General features: G+C 37.8%; 1 protein-coding gene across 6 annotated transcripts in view; it reads right to left on the bottom strand.

The window, feature by feature from the left end:
- Positions 1-173: 173 nt before the first annotated feature.
- Positions 174-16,447, bottom strand: part of by (focal adhesion protein tensin) — a 125,502-nt gene continuing 109,228 nt past the window's right edge. For all 6 annotated transcript variants that reach the window (XM_028180906.2, XM_028180908.2, XM_028180907.2 and 3 more), the window contains 11 exons: positions 13,669-14,266; positions 8,896-9,189; positions 8,301-8,426; positions 8,102-8,228; positions 7,361-7,485; positions 5,542-5,714; positions 4,457-4,706; positions 3,800-3,956; positions 3,106-3,278; positions 1,800-1,914; positions 174-1,178 (listed from right to left, as the gene is read on the bottom strand). In XM_028180906.2, the coding sequence (XP_028036707.2) occupies positions 1,140-1,178; positions 1,800-1,914; positions 3,106-3,278; positions 3,800-3,956; positions 4,457-4,706; positions 5,542-5,714; positions 7,361-7,485; positions 8,102-8,228; positions 8,301-8,426; positions 8,896-9,189; positions 13,669-14,266 (2,177 nt within the window). In that variant the 3' untranslated portion in view covers positions 174-1,139. The remainder of the gene's footprint in view (positions 1,179-1,799; positions 1,915-3,105; positions 3,279-3,799; positions 3,957-4,456; positions 4,707-5,541; positions 5,715-7,360; positions 7,486-8,101; positions 8,229-8,300; positions 8,427-8,895; positions 9,190-13,668; positions 14,267-16,447) is intronic.

The following is a 16,447-nucleotide window of genomic DNA, read 5'->3' as shown; positions in this document are numbered from 1 at the left end:
TTATATCTATGGTAACCATTTATAACAATACCATAGTACACCTAAAGTGCAATCTTAAACAGTGCGACAGGCTTTTTGCTTGATTAATAAGTATGATTTTGATTGTCAGGTACCTATCAAATGTACAATATTTACTTACTTCATAAAATTAGGGAGTTCAATAAAACAAGCGGTTGTTTTAATATGTATATGTAATATTACAATAAATAAATTTTAAAACAGTTACACAGTTAAATAATATGTAACTACTCGTAGTACAAAATTTATTTCTTTCGCTAATCGGGTGAGGTAATCGTGATATCTATGCTCTAAGTACATGCTGAACGATTAACATTTCTATTTATTTAAAACGATTTTTTCTGAAATGTTAGAAACAAATATAATATATTTTAAAGATATACGTATTACAAAAGCTTTACTTGATTCTGTTAGCTTTTTTGAACTTTAAACTGTCCAAAATTTGTCTTAATTGTACTTTGTAATTACTTTTGTACATACAGCTTTCACAACAATATTAAGAAACATCAAAATTTATTATGAATTGTACTATTTATTGTAGAGTTCGTTGTACTGGTAATAATCATTAAACGTGTTGCGACATCTGTGCTCTGCACAGAGAACTACTAGAGTGTTCTGTATCGCGCTAATGATATTTATCGCTAAGTTCACTTCACTTAGAGGCAACACTGGCAGATCTTCCAAGAATGTAGTTAACTATATCAATATATTTACTTACTCTAATACAGCACAATTAACATGTTTATTGGATTACAATATTCATATATTATTAGGCACATATAATATCACTACGTCTATATTAAATTAATATGAGACTAGTTAGTTGCTCGCCTAATTCTAAGATTATATTAATATGATGTAGTATTAATTATAATTATATTAAAACATAACATCGTTAATTGTACTTGGTGATAACGAAGCGTATTTGAAAAGATAATCTTTGAAATGTTGCATTAAAAACGTTTAAAGCATAAATACATCGTTACTATGTACTTAAATACAACAAGTTAATTTATATGAACTTAGATAAATATAATAGATTAAGTTTGATTACAACAAGGTTTTTTTTTTAAATAACGACTGTAGCTTTTTTGTATTTTCTCTCGAACGAAAAATGTTCATTATAGAATGTCCCTCTTCTGAACATTTCCCAGCAGAGCCTGGAAGTATTAAATGTCGCATTTAAAATTATATTAGTTCACACGTCGTTCAATTTTATTCAACGATAATGTCGAGGGATTAAAAGCTATTTGGTTTAAGCAAAATTTTTGCAACTTTACAGGAGAGCCGTTGAAAGTATAAAATTTGGAGAAAATATTTTATTATGACAAAAAAACTCGTTCAGATACTTGAATAGAATAAGCTTAACTGAAATTCAATTACAAAACATCGTAAGTTTGAGATTCAATTAAAAAACACCCAACTGTTGATGGTAATACCAAATAAAACGCACCTTTAATTACAAAGATAAAATTAAATGTCGCGTATTAATCGAAATCTCGCTTAAACCGACTGCCTTTCACCCCTCATTCGTTCTTATTGATTTTATTAAGAGACGATCGGAATCTATAACCTAACGCGCCAGCACTTGCTTCGATGCGAGGTCAAAGTCTAAATTGTGTATGTAGTACAATGGCTATCCCACCTTTCCGGCCGAACGTATACTTTGCGGCACAAATAGGCAGCATTACGTTTAAATCAGTATCAAAAGACGCCCTAACTAATTGAATTATAAGACAATAAGACAAAATAATTATAATATAAACATTGTTAATACAAACCTTGTTAACAAAGTTCACGATGGCAGTAGCCGGCTGTTCGGGTTCGAGTTCTGCGAACACGTGGCACTGGTTGTCCTGCCCTGATGCGGAACGAGCCACGAATGCGAATATCCGTCTAGAACAAACAGGGCAATATGGGGGCTTATGCTAATTCTTTTAGTTGAAAAATGTTCATTTTTAACAGACTTCAAAAAAGGAGAAGGTTCTCCGACAGTATGTTTTTTTTATGTTTGTTACCTCATAACTTTTTGACTAGGAGCGATTTTGATGATTCTTTTTTTAATAGAAAGCTGACGCTTCCCGTGTAATCCCGTTACAATTAATTCCAGTTCTGATAATGGTATCCATGAGAAAACCATATATTTGCATTAAGTACATGCGCGAAAAATAGATGAATAACTGAATATCACACCAACCGATTTCGATGATCATTGTTTTTAGTGTATATTAATTTTCTATTGGAATATCCTTTTTTTAAGATTAAATAGATATTTGAAGTCGGTTTTTGTTAAACCATGTCTATTTACAATTATCTAAGATGAGCGTAATGACTCCATTGTATAAAGCAAGGAGGCCAGCACTGCGTGAACAAGAGTGTCAGTACAAGAAAGCGCTGGACAGTGAGAGAAATCTCATTTTCTTGTGGTCCAGCTGGGAACAAGAGGAACGGTTTCGTTTGCCTTCTAAATTTTTTTGGTATCCTCAACGACAATTTGACCTCTATGACAAAGACGCACAATGCTCTATGCTTTGTCATTAATGACAACGACTGAATCGGTTACGTTCTCAAGTTGAATCATGTTTGAGTGCCCAGACTCAATCTAACCATCGGTCCGGTGTTTCGAGAGGACTAATCGAGGTGAATGGACATCGACAATCAACTAATTGCAATGAGTGGCGAAGATCATTTTTTATTCTCAAAACGTGAGATGGTCCTCTTGACCCATACAATAAATCGTCTTCTCGCATTAAAACTGTATAATCTCAAAACTTATTAATTTTACAGGAGAGTGTTTTAAAGGTTTAACATCTGATATTTTTAATATTAATCATCTTTGCAACATTTATTTTTAATTTTTTACCAGTTACATTATCTGTCTTTTAAAGTAAGATAAAATTATGTATTAATTTTGTTCATAGTAAAAAGTCAAAACATAGGTAAACTAAAAAAAAAAACTAAAACTAAACTACACTATTTTGACAGTATTTATGAGAATGAAAATTTTACACTTTTAATGCGAAAGAAGAGAAGACGAAATGAGACCGAATCTTGGTTTTAGTTAGTGTGAGTATTATAACGTCTTACTTTTCGGTTTGCGTAGCGTTGTCTACGTGTGTGTACCGGCGCTCGTCCGGATCGAGTCCTGCATACGAGACGGCGGCGGCGGGGTAGTGGCGCCTGAAGAACAGTTTGCGCGCCGAGTCCGTAAGCGTGATGCCGCCGCCGAACACCTTCAAGTGGACTACGTGACCCGCGCCCTAGAACATCACACACTCGTACAACTCAATAACACTAGAAAGATAGATAATTCTATTGTTACATGCGTCAAACGATATGTCGGATATCCATGTACCTAATTGTTCAATTCAAACATATTAAATTATACTGTATTTTATATATTTGCGGGACCGTTTTTTGATAAAAACTCTGTCTAAATAAGTAATCTAAAACTTAAAGTTTCCCTATGAAATTTAGAATTAAAAAACGAAACTTCAAAGAGTTTGATAAACAATAGCGTTTTCTATAACAACTCTTTTTTAGATCTTTGAAATGAAACGGATAATTTTAAAAACGTATACAAAGTCTTTTTGTCCGTGACTAGTTTTATGCCAAAAAAAAGTTTTCTTGTAATTTTGTAACTCGAAGTACATAATCTTCAATTGTGGGTGCAAATTTATTATTTTGTTCATATCTTAACCCCTTAATTTCATTTTGGTTACTGAAAACTTACAGTTTAACAGTTTCATTTCGGAAACGTTGTGCCAAATGGAAGACATACCTTCCTCTGCAGTACATTTCCGACGGCTCTCTTGACGGCCGCCGGTCCCGTTAGAGCTTCTGTGTTCTCGGAGCCTAGTAGCAGCACGTGGCACGCGGCGCCGGTCGCCAGTAGGGCGCGTGCTGCCGCATTGGGAGTGCCGTCTGACCATGGATCCCTGGTGCAACAGTATCGTTCGTGTATTACATAACTTCTATTGTTTTATTGAAAATGTTGGGCCCACGATCACGCGGCTACCGGTGCGCATATGCGTGAAAAAGTATTTAGCGGCAAAGCCATATTATACTAGTACAGACAAACTCGTCTCGTTTAAATGTAGCTGGACTCATGGCGAGAACGATTACTATCATCCAGGTTTCATGAATACATGAATCCAGGTTTATGCGTGTGTGCGTTAATATACAAAAACGCTACTGGATCTTCTGTTGTTTTCAGCCCACTGAATATCTCGCCGGATCTTCTCAGTGGGTCGCGTTTCCAATCCGATGGTAGATTCTGCGAAGCACTGCTTTTGCTAGGGCCAGTGTTAGTGACAACTCCTGGTTTGAGCCCCGAGAGCTTACTTACACGCTAAGGTAACGCTGATATAGCCTCTCATGGCTCAACAAATTGTTGTTTCAGTAAATTATCGATTACTATGATTATCGATGAAGCTACCTATCGGGCAAGCGCAGTGGCACGGGCAGCGCGAGCGGTGTGACAGAGTGCTGGTACACGAGTGCGGAGAGCGAGCTGAAGACTGGCTCGTCGGGCGATCCGCGCAGGCGCACCCCGCGCGGAGCCGTCTCCACTAGGAAGTGACGCACGCCGCCCCCCGCGCGCACCGCCACTCCAAACGCGCCCGGGAACGAGTTCGAGTCCCGCACGATGAAAGAACCCTCCTCTAGCTGCTGGAGCGCTGCCACCGCTGGATAACCCAAACAATATAATAATATACATATTAATACGTGAAGCAAAAAATTTGTACGCCTTTTTATGAAAATGTGTTTATTGTTATTGTTTAAAGTCTGTGGTCAAATTGAGAATAGATTAATATTGATTTCTTTTTTTCTTTTTTATTGCCTTTGTAGGCAGACGAGCATACGGCCCAACTGATGGTAAGTGGTGGTTTGTCTTGGCGAAATCTGTGATTATAGAAGTATAATAATAGTCTTTGACAATAGAACCGGAATAAAGTTCAAATTTATAATTTCAATTAATTATTGTTGCATTTCGAATACTGGGGGACCACTAGTAATTTTAATTATTCGATGTTAACTGCATGAGATTAACTTTTGAACACACTATATTAAATATATTTTTTTTTATTACTTTAATGGGCAAACCATCAAACCAAGCGCTTGGTATTAAGTCCTCCTCGAATCATATAGATATCACAGAAACTTCTTCCACATGTCTCAACGCCGGCGGCGGCATTCACGAGTTCATTCACCCGTCTATGTAACAAGCAATTGTTTCTGACGCTAGTCCACAGACACAGCTCACTGAGTTTCTCGGCGGATCTTTTTAGTGGGTCGCGATTCCGTTTCAGTGGTCAGTGAACCACTACTCTTGTTAGAGCAGATGTTAGCAAAGCCTCCTAGCTGAGACCCGTGTGCTCGCATACATATCCGGTCAAGCCACAATAGCTCCTCAAAGCTACTGGCAGTAGGTTTAAAAAAAGAATACTGATCACATTAATTTTCCTATAATTATTTTCAAAGATCGATCCGAAACATAGTATAGGAGCGAGCGATGCTCACCATCGTCCCTGGAGATGTTGGGTTTGTACCAGTAGTGGCTGGTGTCCCTCGCGAACCGCACGCGGTCCGGCGCCACGTGGTGCGGCTCGCTCACGCTGGAGCGGCGCGAGTGCGACCCCACGCTGCCGTTGTACGTGCGGTATTCAGACTCCGGACTGCCTTCCCGCTCTTTCCTAATAAAACATACAAACATTAATATTTTACTAGTGGTCCCCCAGTAGTCGAAATTCGACTATATAATCAATTGAAATTACACGTTTAAACATTACATAAATAACATAAAGGAGACTTTTATTTCCTACCTATGCTAATAGGCTCGAGAGGCTATTTCAGCTTCACCCTAACGTGTAGGTGAGCTCTCGGGGCTCAAACCGGAGTACTGCTAACACTGACCCTAGCAAGAGCAGTGCTTCGCAGAATCTACCACCGGATCGGAAACGCGACCCACTGAGAAGATCCGGCGCGAAACTCAGTGGGCTTTGTCTATGGGTTAATTCGCTCGTCGAGCCCTTCGTCGCAAGCAATGGGTTCGACGAGGACGGTGATCGCAAGCGACGGGTTCGACGAGGACGGTGATTAAAGAGACAATAAATATTAATCTATTCTCAATTTGACCACATACTTTAACAATAAACAAAAAAATATTTATCAGTGTGTGTATGTGTGTCAAATACATGGTAATTAATGTATGTAATGATTTTTTTATTGATAAATGTATTTTATATCCATAATTTCAAAAAAATATTAGCATTCTGAACTCCTTCTCTTCTATATAAGTGTCGGAAATTTCATACTCCTCCGTCTGCGCAATTTTCGTAAAAAGGGGTACAAAGTTTTTGCTTCACGTATTAATATATAGATTTCTAAATTATGTTGTGATGAAACCTTGCCACGCTCTCGCTATAGAGATTCTTGCATAATATTTAAATACACTAATTTATTAAAATGTCGACAAACAGCAGCTGTACAAAGTTTCCATGCAATAAATATCGTTAGTCAACTTAATCATTGTTAATCCAATGGGTTTTAGGTATTTTGGAATTTGGCCAGTTTGGGCGCTCTGATAAAAAATAATTGTTGAGTATTATTTAATCGAACCATAAGGAATTACTCTATCTTGCAACAAATATAGATTCATTACCATTTCTTACTATAATTGGATAGATGACTATCTAGCGCATAAACAATTGTTTCATTAAAGTCTGTTTTCTACGTAATTAAAAATTAGTAGTGTATTTTTTTGTCTATCCAAGACCTCTGACTTGAAACGTTGATCAGAAGAGCGACAGATTTACGATATTAACCTCTTCGAACTACTTTCTATTACTAATTTCTTCTGATTCCTATGCACTTGTAACATTTTCACAACATGTCACTTCATCTTTCCCCGAGTCCCTTCTGTCTAATACCAACTCAAGCCCAACCAATCCGATGGAAGGTCAATTATCTAGGGAACAGCCGTTCGAGATAAGCGTATGAGGACATGAGGACACGTATATGAGGACAAGAAGAAGATGTAGTCGAAAATGTAATGTACTGTAATTTTACTGGTGGTAGGACCTCTTGTGATTCCGCACGGGTAGGTACCACCACCCCGCCTATTTCTGCCGTGAAGCAGTAATGCGTTTCGGTTTGAAGGGTGGGGCAGCCGTTGTAACTAACTATACTGAGACCTTAGAACTTATATCTCAAGGTGGGTGGCGCATCTACGTTGTAGATGTCTATGGGTTCCTGTAACCACTTAACACCAGGTGGACTGTGAGCTCGTCCACCCATCTAAGCAATAAAAAAATTATAAAAATGTAAGCTGCACGTGTACCTGGCGACAGTGGGCGAGCGTGGTGGTCGCGCGCTCAGTGAAGGCGTAGGCGTGGGCGGGTAGGGGGTGCGCGGGTGTGTCGGGAACGCGGGGGTGCCTGCGCGGGAACTGCTCTCTCTGCGTTCCTGGAACACACACAAACCAGACGTATTAACCATCCACTCGATCTCCTCTTCAACAGACAAGACAAACATTTTAACCGGCCTATATGGTTAAATGAGAAGGAAACAACTGATCTGGTATTCCGGAAAATGGAACGCTCTGGTTTCCGGAGCCTATAGACATCTATAACGTAAATGCCACCACGAGTTCTAAGGTGAGACCTTATATCTCAAGGTGGGTGGCGCATTTACCTCGTAGATGTCTATGGGCTCCAGTAACCACTTAATACCAGGCGGGCTGTGAGCTCGTCAACCCGTCTAAGCTATAAAAGAAAAGGTCTCCGTATAGTTACAACGGCTGCCCCGCCCTTCAAACCGAAACGCATTACTGCTTCACGACAGAGAAAGGCAGGGTGGTGGTATCTACCCGTGCGGACACACAAGAGGTCCTACCACCGGTAAATAGATACCAGAGCTAGCTATTTTAACGACCACTCAAAGTAGATATTTATGCGGTCATGTTTATCGGCTTCCGTTGCTAGTTCACACCAGGTAAGACATAAACTCGTATGTATAATTATGATGAATTACCGCGCGTTTAATATAATTGCTTTATTAAGTGTAGTTGTTGTTAACTTACAATAGTATCCGTATTAGAGTGCTCCGCAAGTGACAATAGACCGGGCGCGGTGGTGTTCGTCGGTGTTGTGGAAGAACTCCATTCGCGCATTGTCATCTTTTCATACATGAACTTTCTAGATGAGGTCCTGCCGGGAAAAATTAAGGTCTATACAGATTGAACTCAAACACAGAGTATCAGGGCATTAATTTGTATTCACCTGTCGGGAGCCTGTGGGCTGATGCTGTCCGTTCTGTGAGGTGTGCGCGTGTTCACGTGTAAGGGAACACTGAAGTCGTCATCGTCGTCAGCGAAGGCCGTCGTGTCGCTCGTGTATCCATCGACCCTACAGTTATAGTTATCTATATATTAATACGTGAAGCAAAAACTTCGTATCCCTTTTTACGAAAATTGCGCGGACGGAGGAGTATGAAATTTTCCACAATTATTGAGAATATACAATGCATAAAAGATACATTAAATCAATAAAGAAAACATTACACATATTACCATGTATTTGACACACACACATGCATAATATTTGTTTATTGTCAAACTTTCGTTATTCTTTAAAGTCTGTGGTCAAACTGACAATAGATTAATATTGTTTGTCTTTATTAATATATGTCCAAAGTGTAGTCTTGGTGAAATCTCGAAGTATAATAGTCTTTGACAATAGAATCATATTAATGTGCAAACTTATAATTTCAATTAATTATAGTCGATTTTCGACTACCAAGGGACCACTAGTTAATGTTAAAACGTAAGGAGATACATATTAACAAATTAATTGAAGAAATGCGAAGGAGCTATACCGATGACTAGCTGATCGCCGCACATGCCGGGAAGTCGCAGTATCCCACTCGAGCGGTAGTCGAGCGACTCTTTCCCTTGCCTCTTTCTTTTCTCGAAGCCTTTGCTGTTGTCGTTGAAGCCAGGTGAGTCCGGAGTTCGGTTCGACGCTTCCCTCTGATCTCCGCGGCTCCCGAACTCGTGTACTCTCGTGCCATCCAATAGTACTGTTCGAACGCCGCGTTCCATTTTCCGGTATAGCTTTTCTTGCGTTAGCTGGCATTCGTTCTGTCCACTCCGCCTCACCGTTCAACCATCTATTGAATAATAAATCTTTAGTTTTACAGAATAATAACATTACCTGGAGCCACTGCGGTCATCGACAGTGCGTTTCCAGAGGTCTTTTTTGCCACGTACCATCCGGCTATGGAATGAGCTCCCCTCCACGGTATTTCCCGAGCGCTATGACATGTCCTTCTTTAAAAGAGGCTTGTGGAGAGTATTAAGCGGTAGGCAGCGGCTTGGCTCTGCCCCTGGCATTGCTGAAGTCCATGGGCGACGGTAACCACTCACCATCAGGTGGGCCGTATGCTCGTCTGCCTACAAGGGCAATAAAAAATTAATAAAAATTACGGTTCATTTGTTTTTTAAGATCGCGTTCAATTCTGTGCGTAGGAGATGCGTGTTTTGAAGACTGCCTGTTATGGCAATGTCAACGATATAATCATAAATAATGCACGACCGTAAATATTATCTAGCCGGTGTGGAATTTATGTTAATTACTAGTAGTCTTCCGTTGAGATCAGAATGTATTATGTACATTTTGTGTTTAATAACATCGATTACATATACTATAACTTGTGAAGCGTTTTTTTTTGGAACGACGTTCCTTTTGGTACGATGCGGAGTGGTACCCTAACCGGGAAAAAACGTCCGTAACGTAAGATTTTTATTATTCGTGTATAGTCTTAGTATGATGGCTATACAGTGTCTAATGTATATTTATAGTCTACGTGATGACGGTTTTTATTATTATTGATATAAATAGCTGTTTCTTTGTATATTATTATTATATATTTTTTATAAATCATTGTGAATAAAATAAAGTTGATAACTTTATAAAGTAGCTTATTTTATTTTTATCAATAAAAAATCATAATAAAAAACGTATACCCGAATAATTATTTTCTTTATACCTCGAATAGAACTTAAAATTAATATTTTTATAATAAGGAACTTTGTTCCTATACGGGGTGTCCCATGACACCACACATCATATTTTAAATCCTTTTAGGAAATTATGGAACTCATTTGTAAAGCAAAGAATCGTCAAGAGAGCGAACAAAGCTGCTTCTGTTAGAAAGTAAGTCAAACATATGCGGTTAGGGACAGCAAGAGGCGTCACTGAGACGTGGCCCGGTCGAGAGTCACCGTTTATGGCCACATTTATCTCGAAATAGTAACTTGTTTGGGTCATGGCAGCGACGCAATCACACGCCATCGCTCCAAATCAATCCCCAGAAGTACTGGTTAGTGTCGCCTTCAAATGTCAGCGATAAACGTTACTACATATTATGTTTATACAAAGGTACAGAATATGATCCTTATAAGGAAGTGTATCCCAATACTGATAGGATTTCTAATATGGAGAATGTCTGTAGGCTATCTGTATATTTAGACCTTTAATAGTCTTGAGTCTGATTTGTTAGCGGCCTTGCATAAAAAAAATCATTTTTTATATGATTAGATGCATGACTAGATTTGACTTTCTTTCTCATAGACTGACTTTCTGGCATTAAGTGTGAGTAAAGGCGCAAACTTGTATGTATTTCGTTAGAAAATAAAATGAATCAAAATATTGATGATTTAAAAAAATACAAACTTCACATTTTAAATGTTAAGGAGGGCTTAGAGAACTTCAACTTTTCTGCATAAATAAAAAAATACAATTTAAATATACACATATAGTTAATATTTGTGTATTAATTCAATAAAAGTCCTCAAAATTAAAACGGGCTCATTTGTGGTATGAAATTAAATATGATCAGTTTAGCATTCATGAGCACTTTGGAATTTCTCCTCGCTGAGCCTTTGCTCGCCCACCTGTCCTGGTGAAACTGGAAAGGCCTCCGGGCCACCAGTAATCTCTCAATAATAAAAAAAAAAACTTTGCAAGCTGCTTATAACTATTTTGAATGCTACATACAGGCAGTTGTACTATCAGAAGGAGATAGCAACAGACAGATAAACCACGTGCGTTAGTTAATTTAGCGGAACGACCGGATAGGTTAGGTTTGTTTTGCTTGCACACTACTATACCAAAGATGTAGAACGTAGTATGTAGAACGGTATGTCTAAACATTACAAGTGACGCCGATGTATTTTATGTTATTGACAGCTTTAAGCCTCTGACAGATACCAAAGTGACTAGCTTTTCATTTAAGTGCTTCAATTACAATGCATCAAAACTTGATTGACTGACACACGTATATTGATAACATTCCATTTATCTGTCGATCAACAGAGCGAGATCACCCACATAAACGGCGACATGTGGTATTGTTTACATTATGAATGAATCACCGTCCTTACATCATTATACGTTAAGTTTAAAAATAAAAAAATCCAAATCCTACTCAACATCTGGAGTTGAAAACGATACATGCTCGATTGGAATATAAAGTAGAGCGACCTTCGTTAGTTTAATATATATCTATATATTAATACGTGAAGCAAAAACTTTGTACCCCTTTTTACGAAAATTGCGCGGACGGAGGAGTATGAAATTTCCCACACTTATAGAGAATATAGAGAAGGAGTGTATAATGCTAATATATTTTTTAAATAATGCATAAAAGATACATTAAATCAATAAAGAAAACATTACACACAGTACCATGTATTTGACACACACGCATGCATACTATTTGTTTATTGTCAAACTTTTCTTTGCAGTTATAGTCTGTCAAATTGAGAATAGATTAAATATTGTTTTCTCTTTATTAATATTTGTCTAAAGTGTAGTTTTGACGAAATCTGTGATTAACGAAGTATAATAGTCCTTGACAATACAATCATAATAGTGTACAAACTTTTAATTACCATTAATTATAGTCGAATTTCGACTACCAGGGGACCTCTAGTCTTATTAAAGATACGATTGTGAATGTTATCGTTGGAATTTGACGACTGTTCACATTATTACTCTGAAAAGGAAGAGCGTTGTGCTTTATTCACGGTTATCGTCACAACATACTGATCACGGTGTTGTTTGTGTAAGCACTTACTTAAAATGATAATCTTTTGTTCTTTCATACTCTTATGTTTTATAGCTTGTCCAAGGTCATCAACAGAGGTCGCGATATCTGAGTAACTAGATACATCAATAGAGGTTCGAATGTGTTACAGATAGTATAACGTGTATGATAATCATTAAAGTTGTTATGAAGAAATGGTATTGGTTATAGGTTTTGGTTCAATATTGGTAATGGTATTGGTACAGATTGTTGGTGATTTTGTGGTTCATCACGAAATTCTTTAGTTGAATTAAATTTTTTATTTAAAATATCAATTATTTTGAATGACCACAAATGAAACTCAATTATTGAATGCCTTTGTCTAAGATCATAAAAACTAATTGGTATTCAGTGTTTTTTTTTTATATAAGTCATTGAAATGTCGTAACCTTTTTTGTGTTAAAATTGTTTACAATTTATTCAATTAGTTACACCCACGAGATTCTTTGCTCCCACGTTAAACGACATAGAGATCAATTAAACAATAAAGCACAGTAAACGGTCATTTGTCCAATTTATAATGTTTTTTTTTACTTCTTCATAAATATCATATACAAAGTAACTACTGTTATTTCTAGGCATATAAACATCATTGCTGCATCTACATACACGTGTTTTATTATATTTTATTTATAACTTTAAAAATAAAGGTTTGATTTAAAAAAATATTGTTTTTTTTTGTAGATATTCTTCGCGTTCACATTTAATTATACATTATTTGGAAGCACGTTCGTAAAGCAAATATAAACTAAACTAAAGATGATAATGAACAGTCTACAGGTGAATTCGCGTGCATTTGTTTTTGGTTAGTATTTATGCTATCGGAACTGAAATAGATTTTGCTAAAACTTCGCAAAGTTCGAGAAGTTGTTTGTAGACGTATGTAAACAAGTATGTACATACATGTGTGGGCGGCGCGAGGTCTCGCCTACAGGAAGTACATAATATCGATAATATTGAAATAAGTCTAAGTTGATATCAAACTGTTTTCTAAATAGTCTTTATCTTTTGATTTTGCTTAGTAAACACGGAAATTGCAATATATAAAATTATTTCACTCTAATCTAGACTAGAAATTAGATTCTAATAAGAACAGTAGGTCAGAATAATCACGATTTAGAGCCCTTAAAACATATCTTACGAGCCCAATCTGTAGGTTTAGGTCGGTTGGGAGTCATTTAAAGATTCTGTTAGGTTTATTGGAGCTACATGATGAGCACATCATACATTTGCCGTGTTTTGATAGTGATACTACAATTATAAATATTACAAAAGTGAGTTTGAAAATTCAGTTCCGAAAACTCCGTTCCAGATTCCAATAAAAATGTTTTAATGCATATCTTAAAGGTATTTTAAATTAAGGTATAATATAGGCAAATAAAGGTATTATTATAAAGGAATATCTATAGGTATTTTATTAATGTGATTAATGTACGATTGTTTAAAAAAAACCACTTGATTGCCTTATGGTTATCACAATGAACAACATTAATTACTCACCTGCCGTTCCGAGCGGGAGAGGAGGGCGGCGGTAAGGTCGCGGTGGTTGTAGTAGTGATGACATCCTCGTGCGTGAACTTTCGAAGCGTCAGCGGAGACAGAGGAGCTCTCGGCGATGGCTCCGGAGTGACGGTACGTTCGTCGTCATCATCCTCGATGGGCTGATAATTAGTATCAGATCCTAGGGCTCGCCTCACCAGATCGGGGCTGGCGAGACGGTTGGAGGCACGCAGCATGCCAGGACGAAGACCGGGCGCTCCGTAGGTGAAGGGCGCGGAGTCTGCGCGCGCGTGGTACGGTATGTCGGTCGGGCGGTCGGAGTGCGAGTGCGGTAGGTCCGGCAGCGCGCTCACCGTGCGCAGCATGTCGCCGAGCAGCGCGTCCAGCTCGTCGGGCGGGCTGGGCGCCGCACGCCGCCCCGCCGACGAAATGCCCGAGTCCATGGACGCGCTCAACGGGGGGGACGGACCGCCGCCTCCCCCTCGCACCACTCGCGCGTATATGGACCCGTCCAAAGGACCGAACGTGTGTGCGCCCTCTGCGCTTTCTCCCGCCTCGCCGCCAGATCCTGATCCCTCGGCGCTGCCGTTGTTCTCACCTATATCAAAGTTCCAAATTATAAAGATACGTAATCAAACGTTCACGATTGACTTCCACGGTGAAGGAATAATATCGTGTAATAAAAATGAAACCGGCAAAATTATAATTTGCGTAATTACTGGTGGTAGGACCTCTTGTGAGTCCGCGCGGGTGGCTACCACCACCCTGCCTATTTCTACCGTGAAGCAGTAATGCGTTTCGGTTTGAAGGGTGGGGTAGCCGTTGTAACTATACTTGAGACCTTAGAACTTATATCTCAAGGTGGGTGGCGCATTTACGTTGTGAATGTCTATGGGCTCCAGTAACCACATAAAACCAGGTGGGCTGTGAGCTCGTCCACTCATCTAAGCAATAAAAAAAAGAAAAAAACTTTCAACACAACTCGAATACTGATTGAACCAATAAAGCACTAAAGTACAGTGTACAGCGACAGTGATTTAATTAAAAACAAATGTGATGTTAAATTATATTCGATCCGCTCTAATAACCCGCAGGAGCTTTGACGTTACGGCGATGGAACGTGAAATATATGTAGTACAAAACGTATAATATGTTCGTTTATAATCTATATATCTACATGAAGCAAAAACTTTGTACCCGTTTTTTACGAAAATTGCCCGGACGGAAGAGTATGAAATTTCCCACACTTATAGAGAATATAGAGAAGAAGTGCAGATGCTAATTTTTTTTTTAAATTATGTATAAAAACACATTAAATCAATAAAAAAAGCATTACACACACTACCGTGTATTTGACACAACACATACATAAAAATATACTCTTTGTTTACTGTCAATTGGGAAACTTTTGTTATTGTTTAGTCTGTGGTCGAATTGAAAATAGATTAATATTGTTTGTCTTTAATATTACTATCTAGGTATAGTGCAGTTTTGATGAATACTGTGATTATGTTATCGAATTATAATAGTGTTTAACAATAGAACCTGTGGCGTTTTATTATGCGTAAGCCGGAACGCACGAGATGTGGAAAAAAGAAGATAGTCTGTGACACGAGACCTTTTTACCGCCAAATATAAAAAACATTAAAAATAATTTATAATGTGTTAAATAACTAATATAATATAATTAGCTAGAATTGTTTATGCCGCTACATCAATAAAATTTATATTGTTTCAACTGTGGTGTTAATTACATAAAACACGACTTTACGGCGAAAGAAAGATGGGACTCTATGAATTCCCTCAAACCATAATAATATTTAAACTTATAATTTCAATTAATTATAGTCGAATTTTGAGTACTGCAGGGCCACTGGTACTTTTAAAATCAGTTTGAAGTTTTAAAATGAACAAATGTTACACAAATGCGTTCCTTTGTAAGTGAATGACTATATGATTATTTGAATTAGAACACTATGAAACCGCATATTGATGAAACACGTACACATGTGTTTATACTGTTTATACAGCTAATGCAGTTACGTTGGGATCTAGGTTGTCTGGGTGCATCCTAAAAAGGCATAGTTTCCCTTCCCGTTATCTGTCACGAAGTGAATACCGTACTCTGATGGAATATCTCAGTTATCTTGATTATAGGTTTTGATTCTTAACAAACATTGACCAATAAAAACACCATTGCAGTATTCTACAATACTATGTTAAATGAGGCCGTCAGCGCAAAAGTGACTTAACCCACAATTTTTCATATTCGTGCTTATATATTGCAATTTATTTAAAACGTAGGTAATAAATGTTGATGCAAAAGCGGCCTATCTCTAGCATCACCCATAGATAACAGATGACTTTTTAAACATTATTTTTGCACATATTATTTTTGCCTACGAAGCAGTGTAAAGGTAAATTCAGACCTCATTATCTCCACATTATGATAGGCTTAGGCCACCTTTGCGCTGACAGCCTCAAATGTTAACTTGTATTACCAGTCGTTAATGATTACTAACAATTCAAACGATATTTATTAAATTTGAATTTGTTAAAAATACAATTTGTTACATCATTCCATGAATGTTTGGCGCTGATCAAATTATAGCGTTCGACTTTCATAGGCGATCGCATCGGGAACGCATGCGTTGTTGTCAATAACGCAATTAGTGTAAAGATATCAACGTCAGCGACTGTTTGTCGTACAGTAAGGGACGTGTGGTTATTTTTGTGATGTCAACGAAAATAACGTCGGGCGAGGGACTATAGTGTTACG

The sequence above is a fragment of the Bombyx mandarina genome, chromosome 04, assembly GCF_030267445.1.
Source record: "Bombyx mandarina strain Sakado chromosome 04, ASM3026744v2".
NCBI lineage: Eukaryota > Metazoa > Arthropoda > Insecta > Lepidoptera > Bombycidae > Bombyx > Bombyx mandarina.
This window is presented reverse-complemented; position numbering and strand designations above follow the sequence as displayed.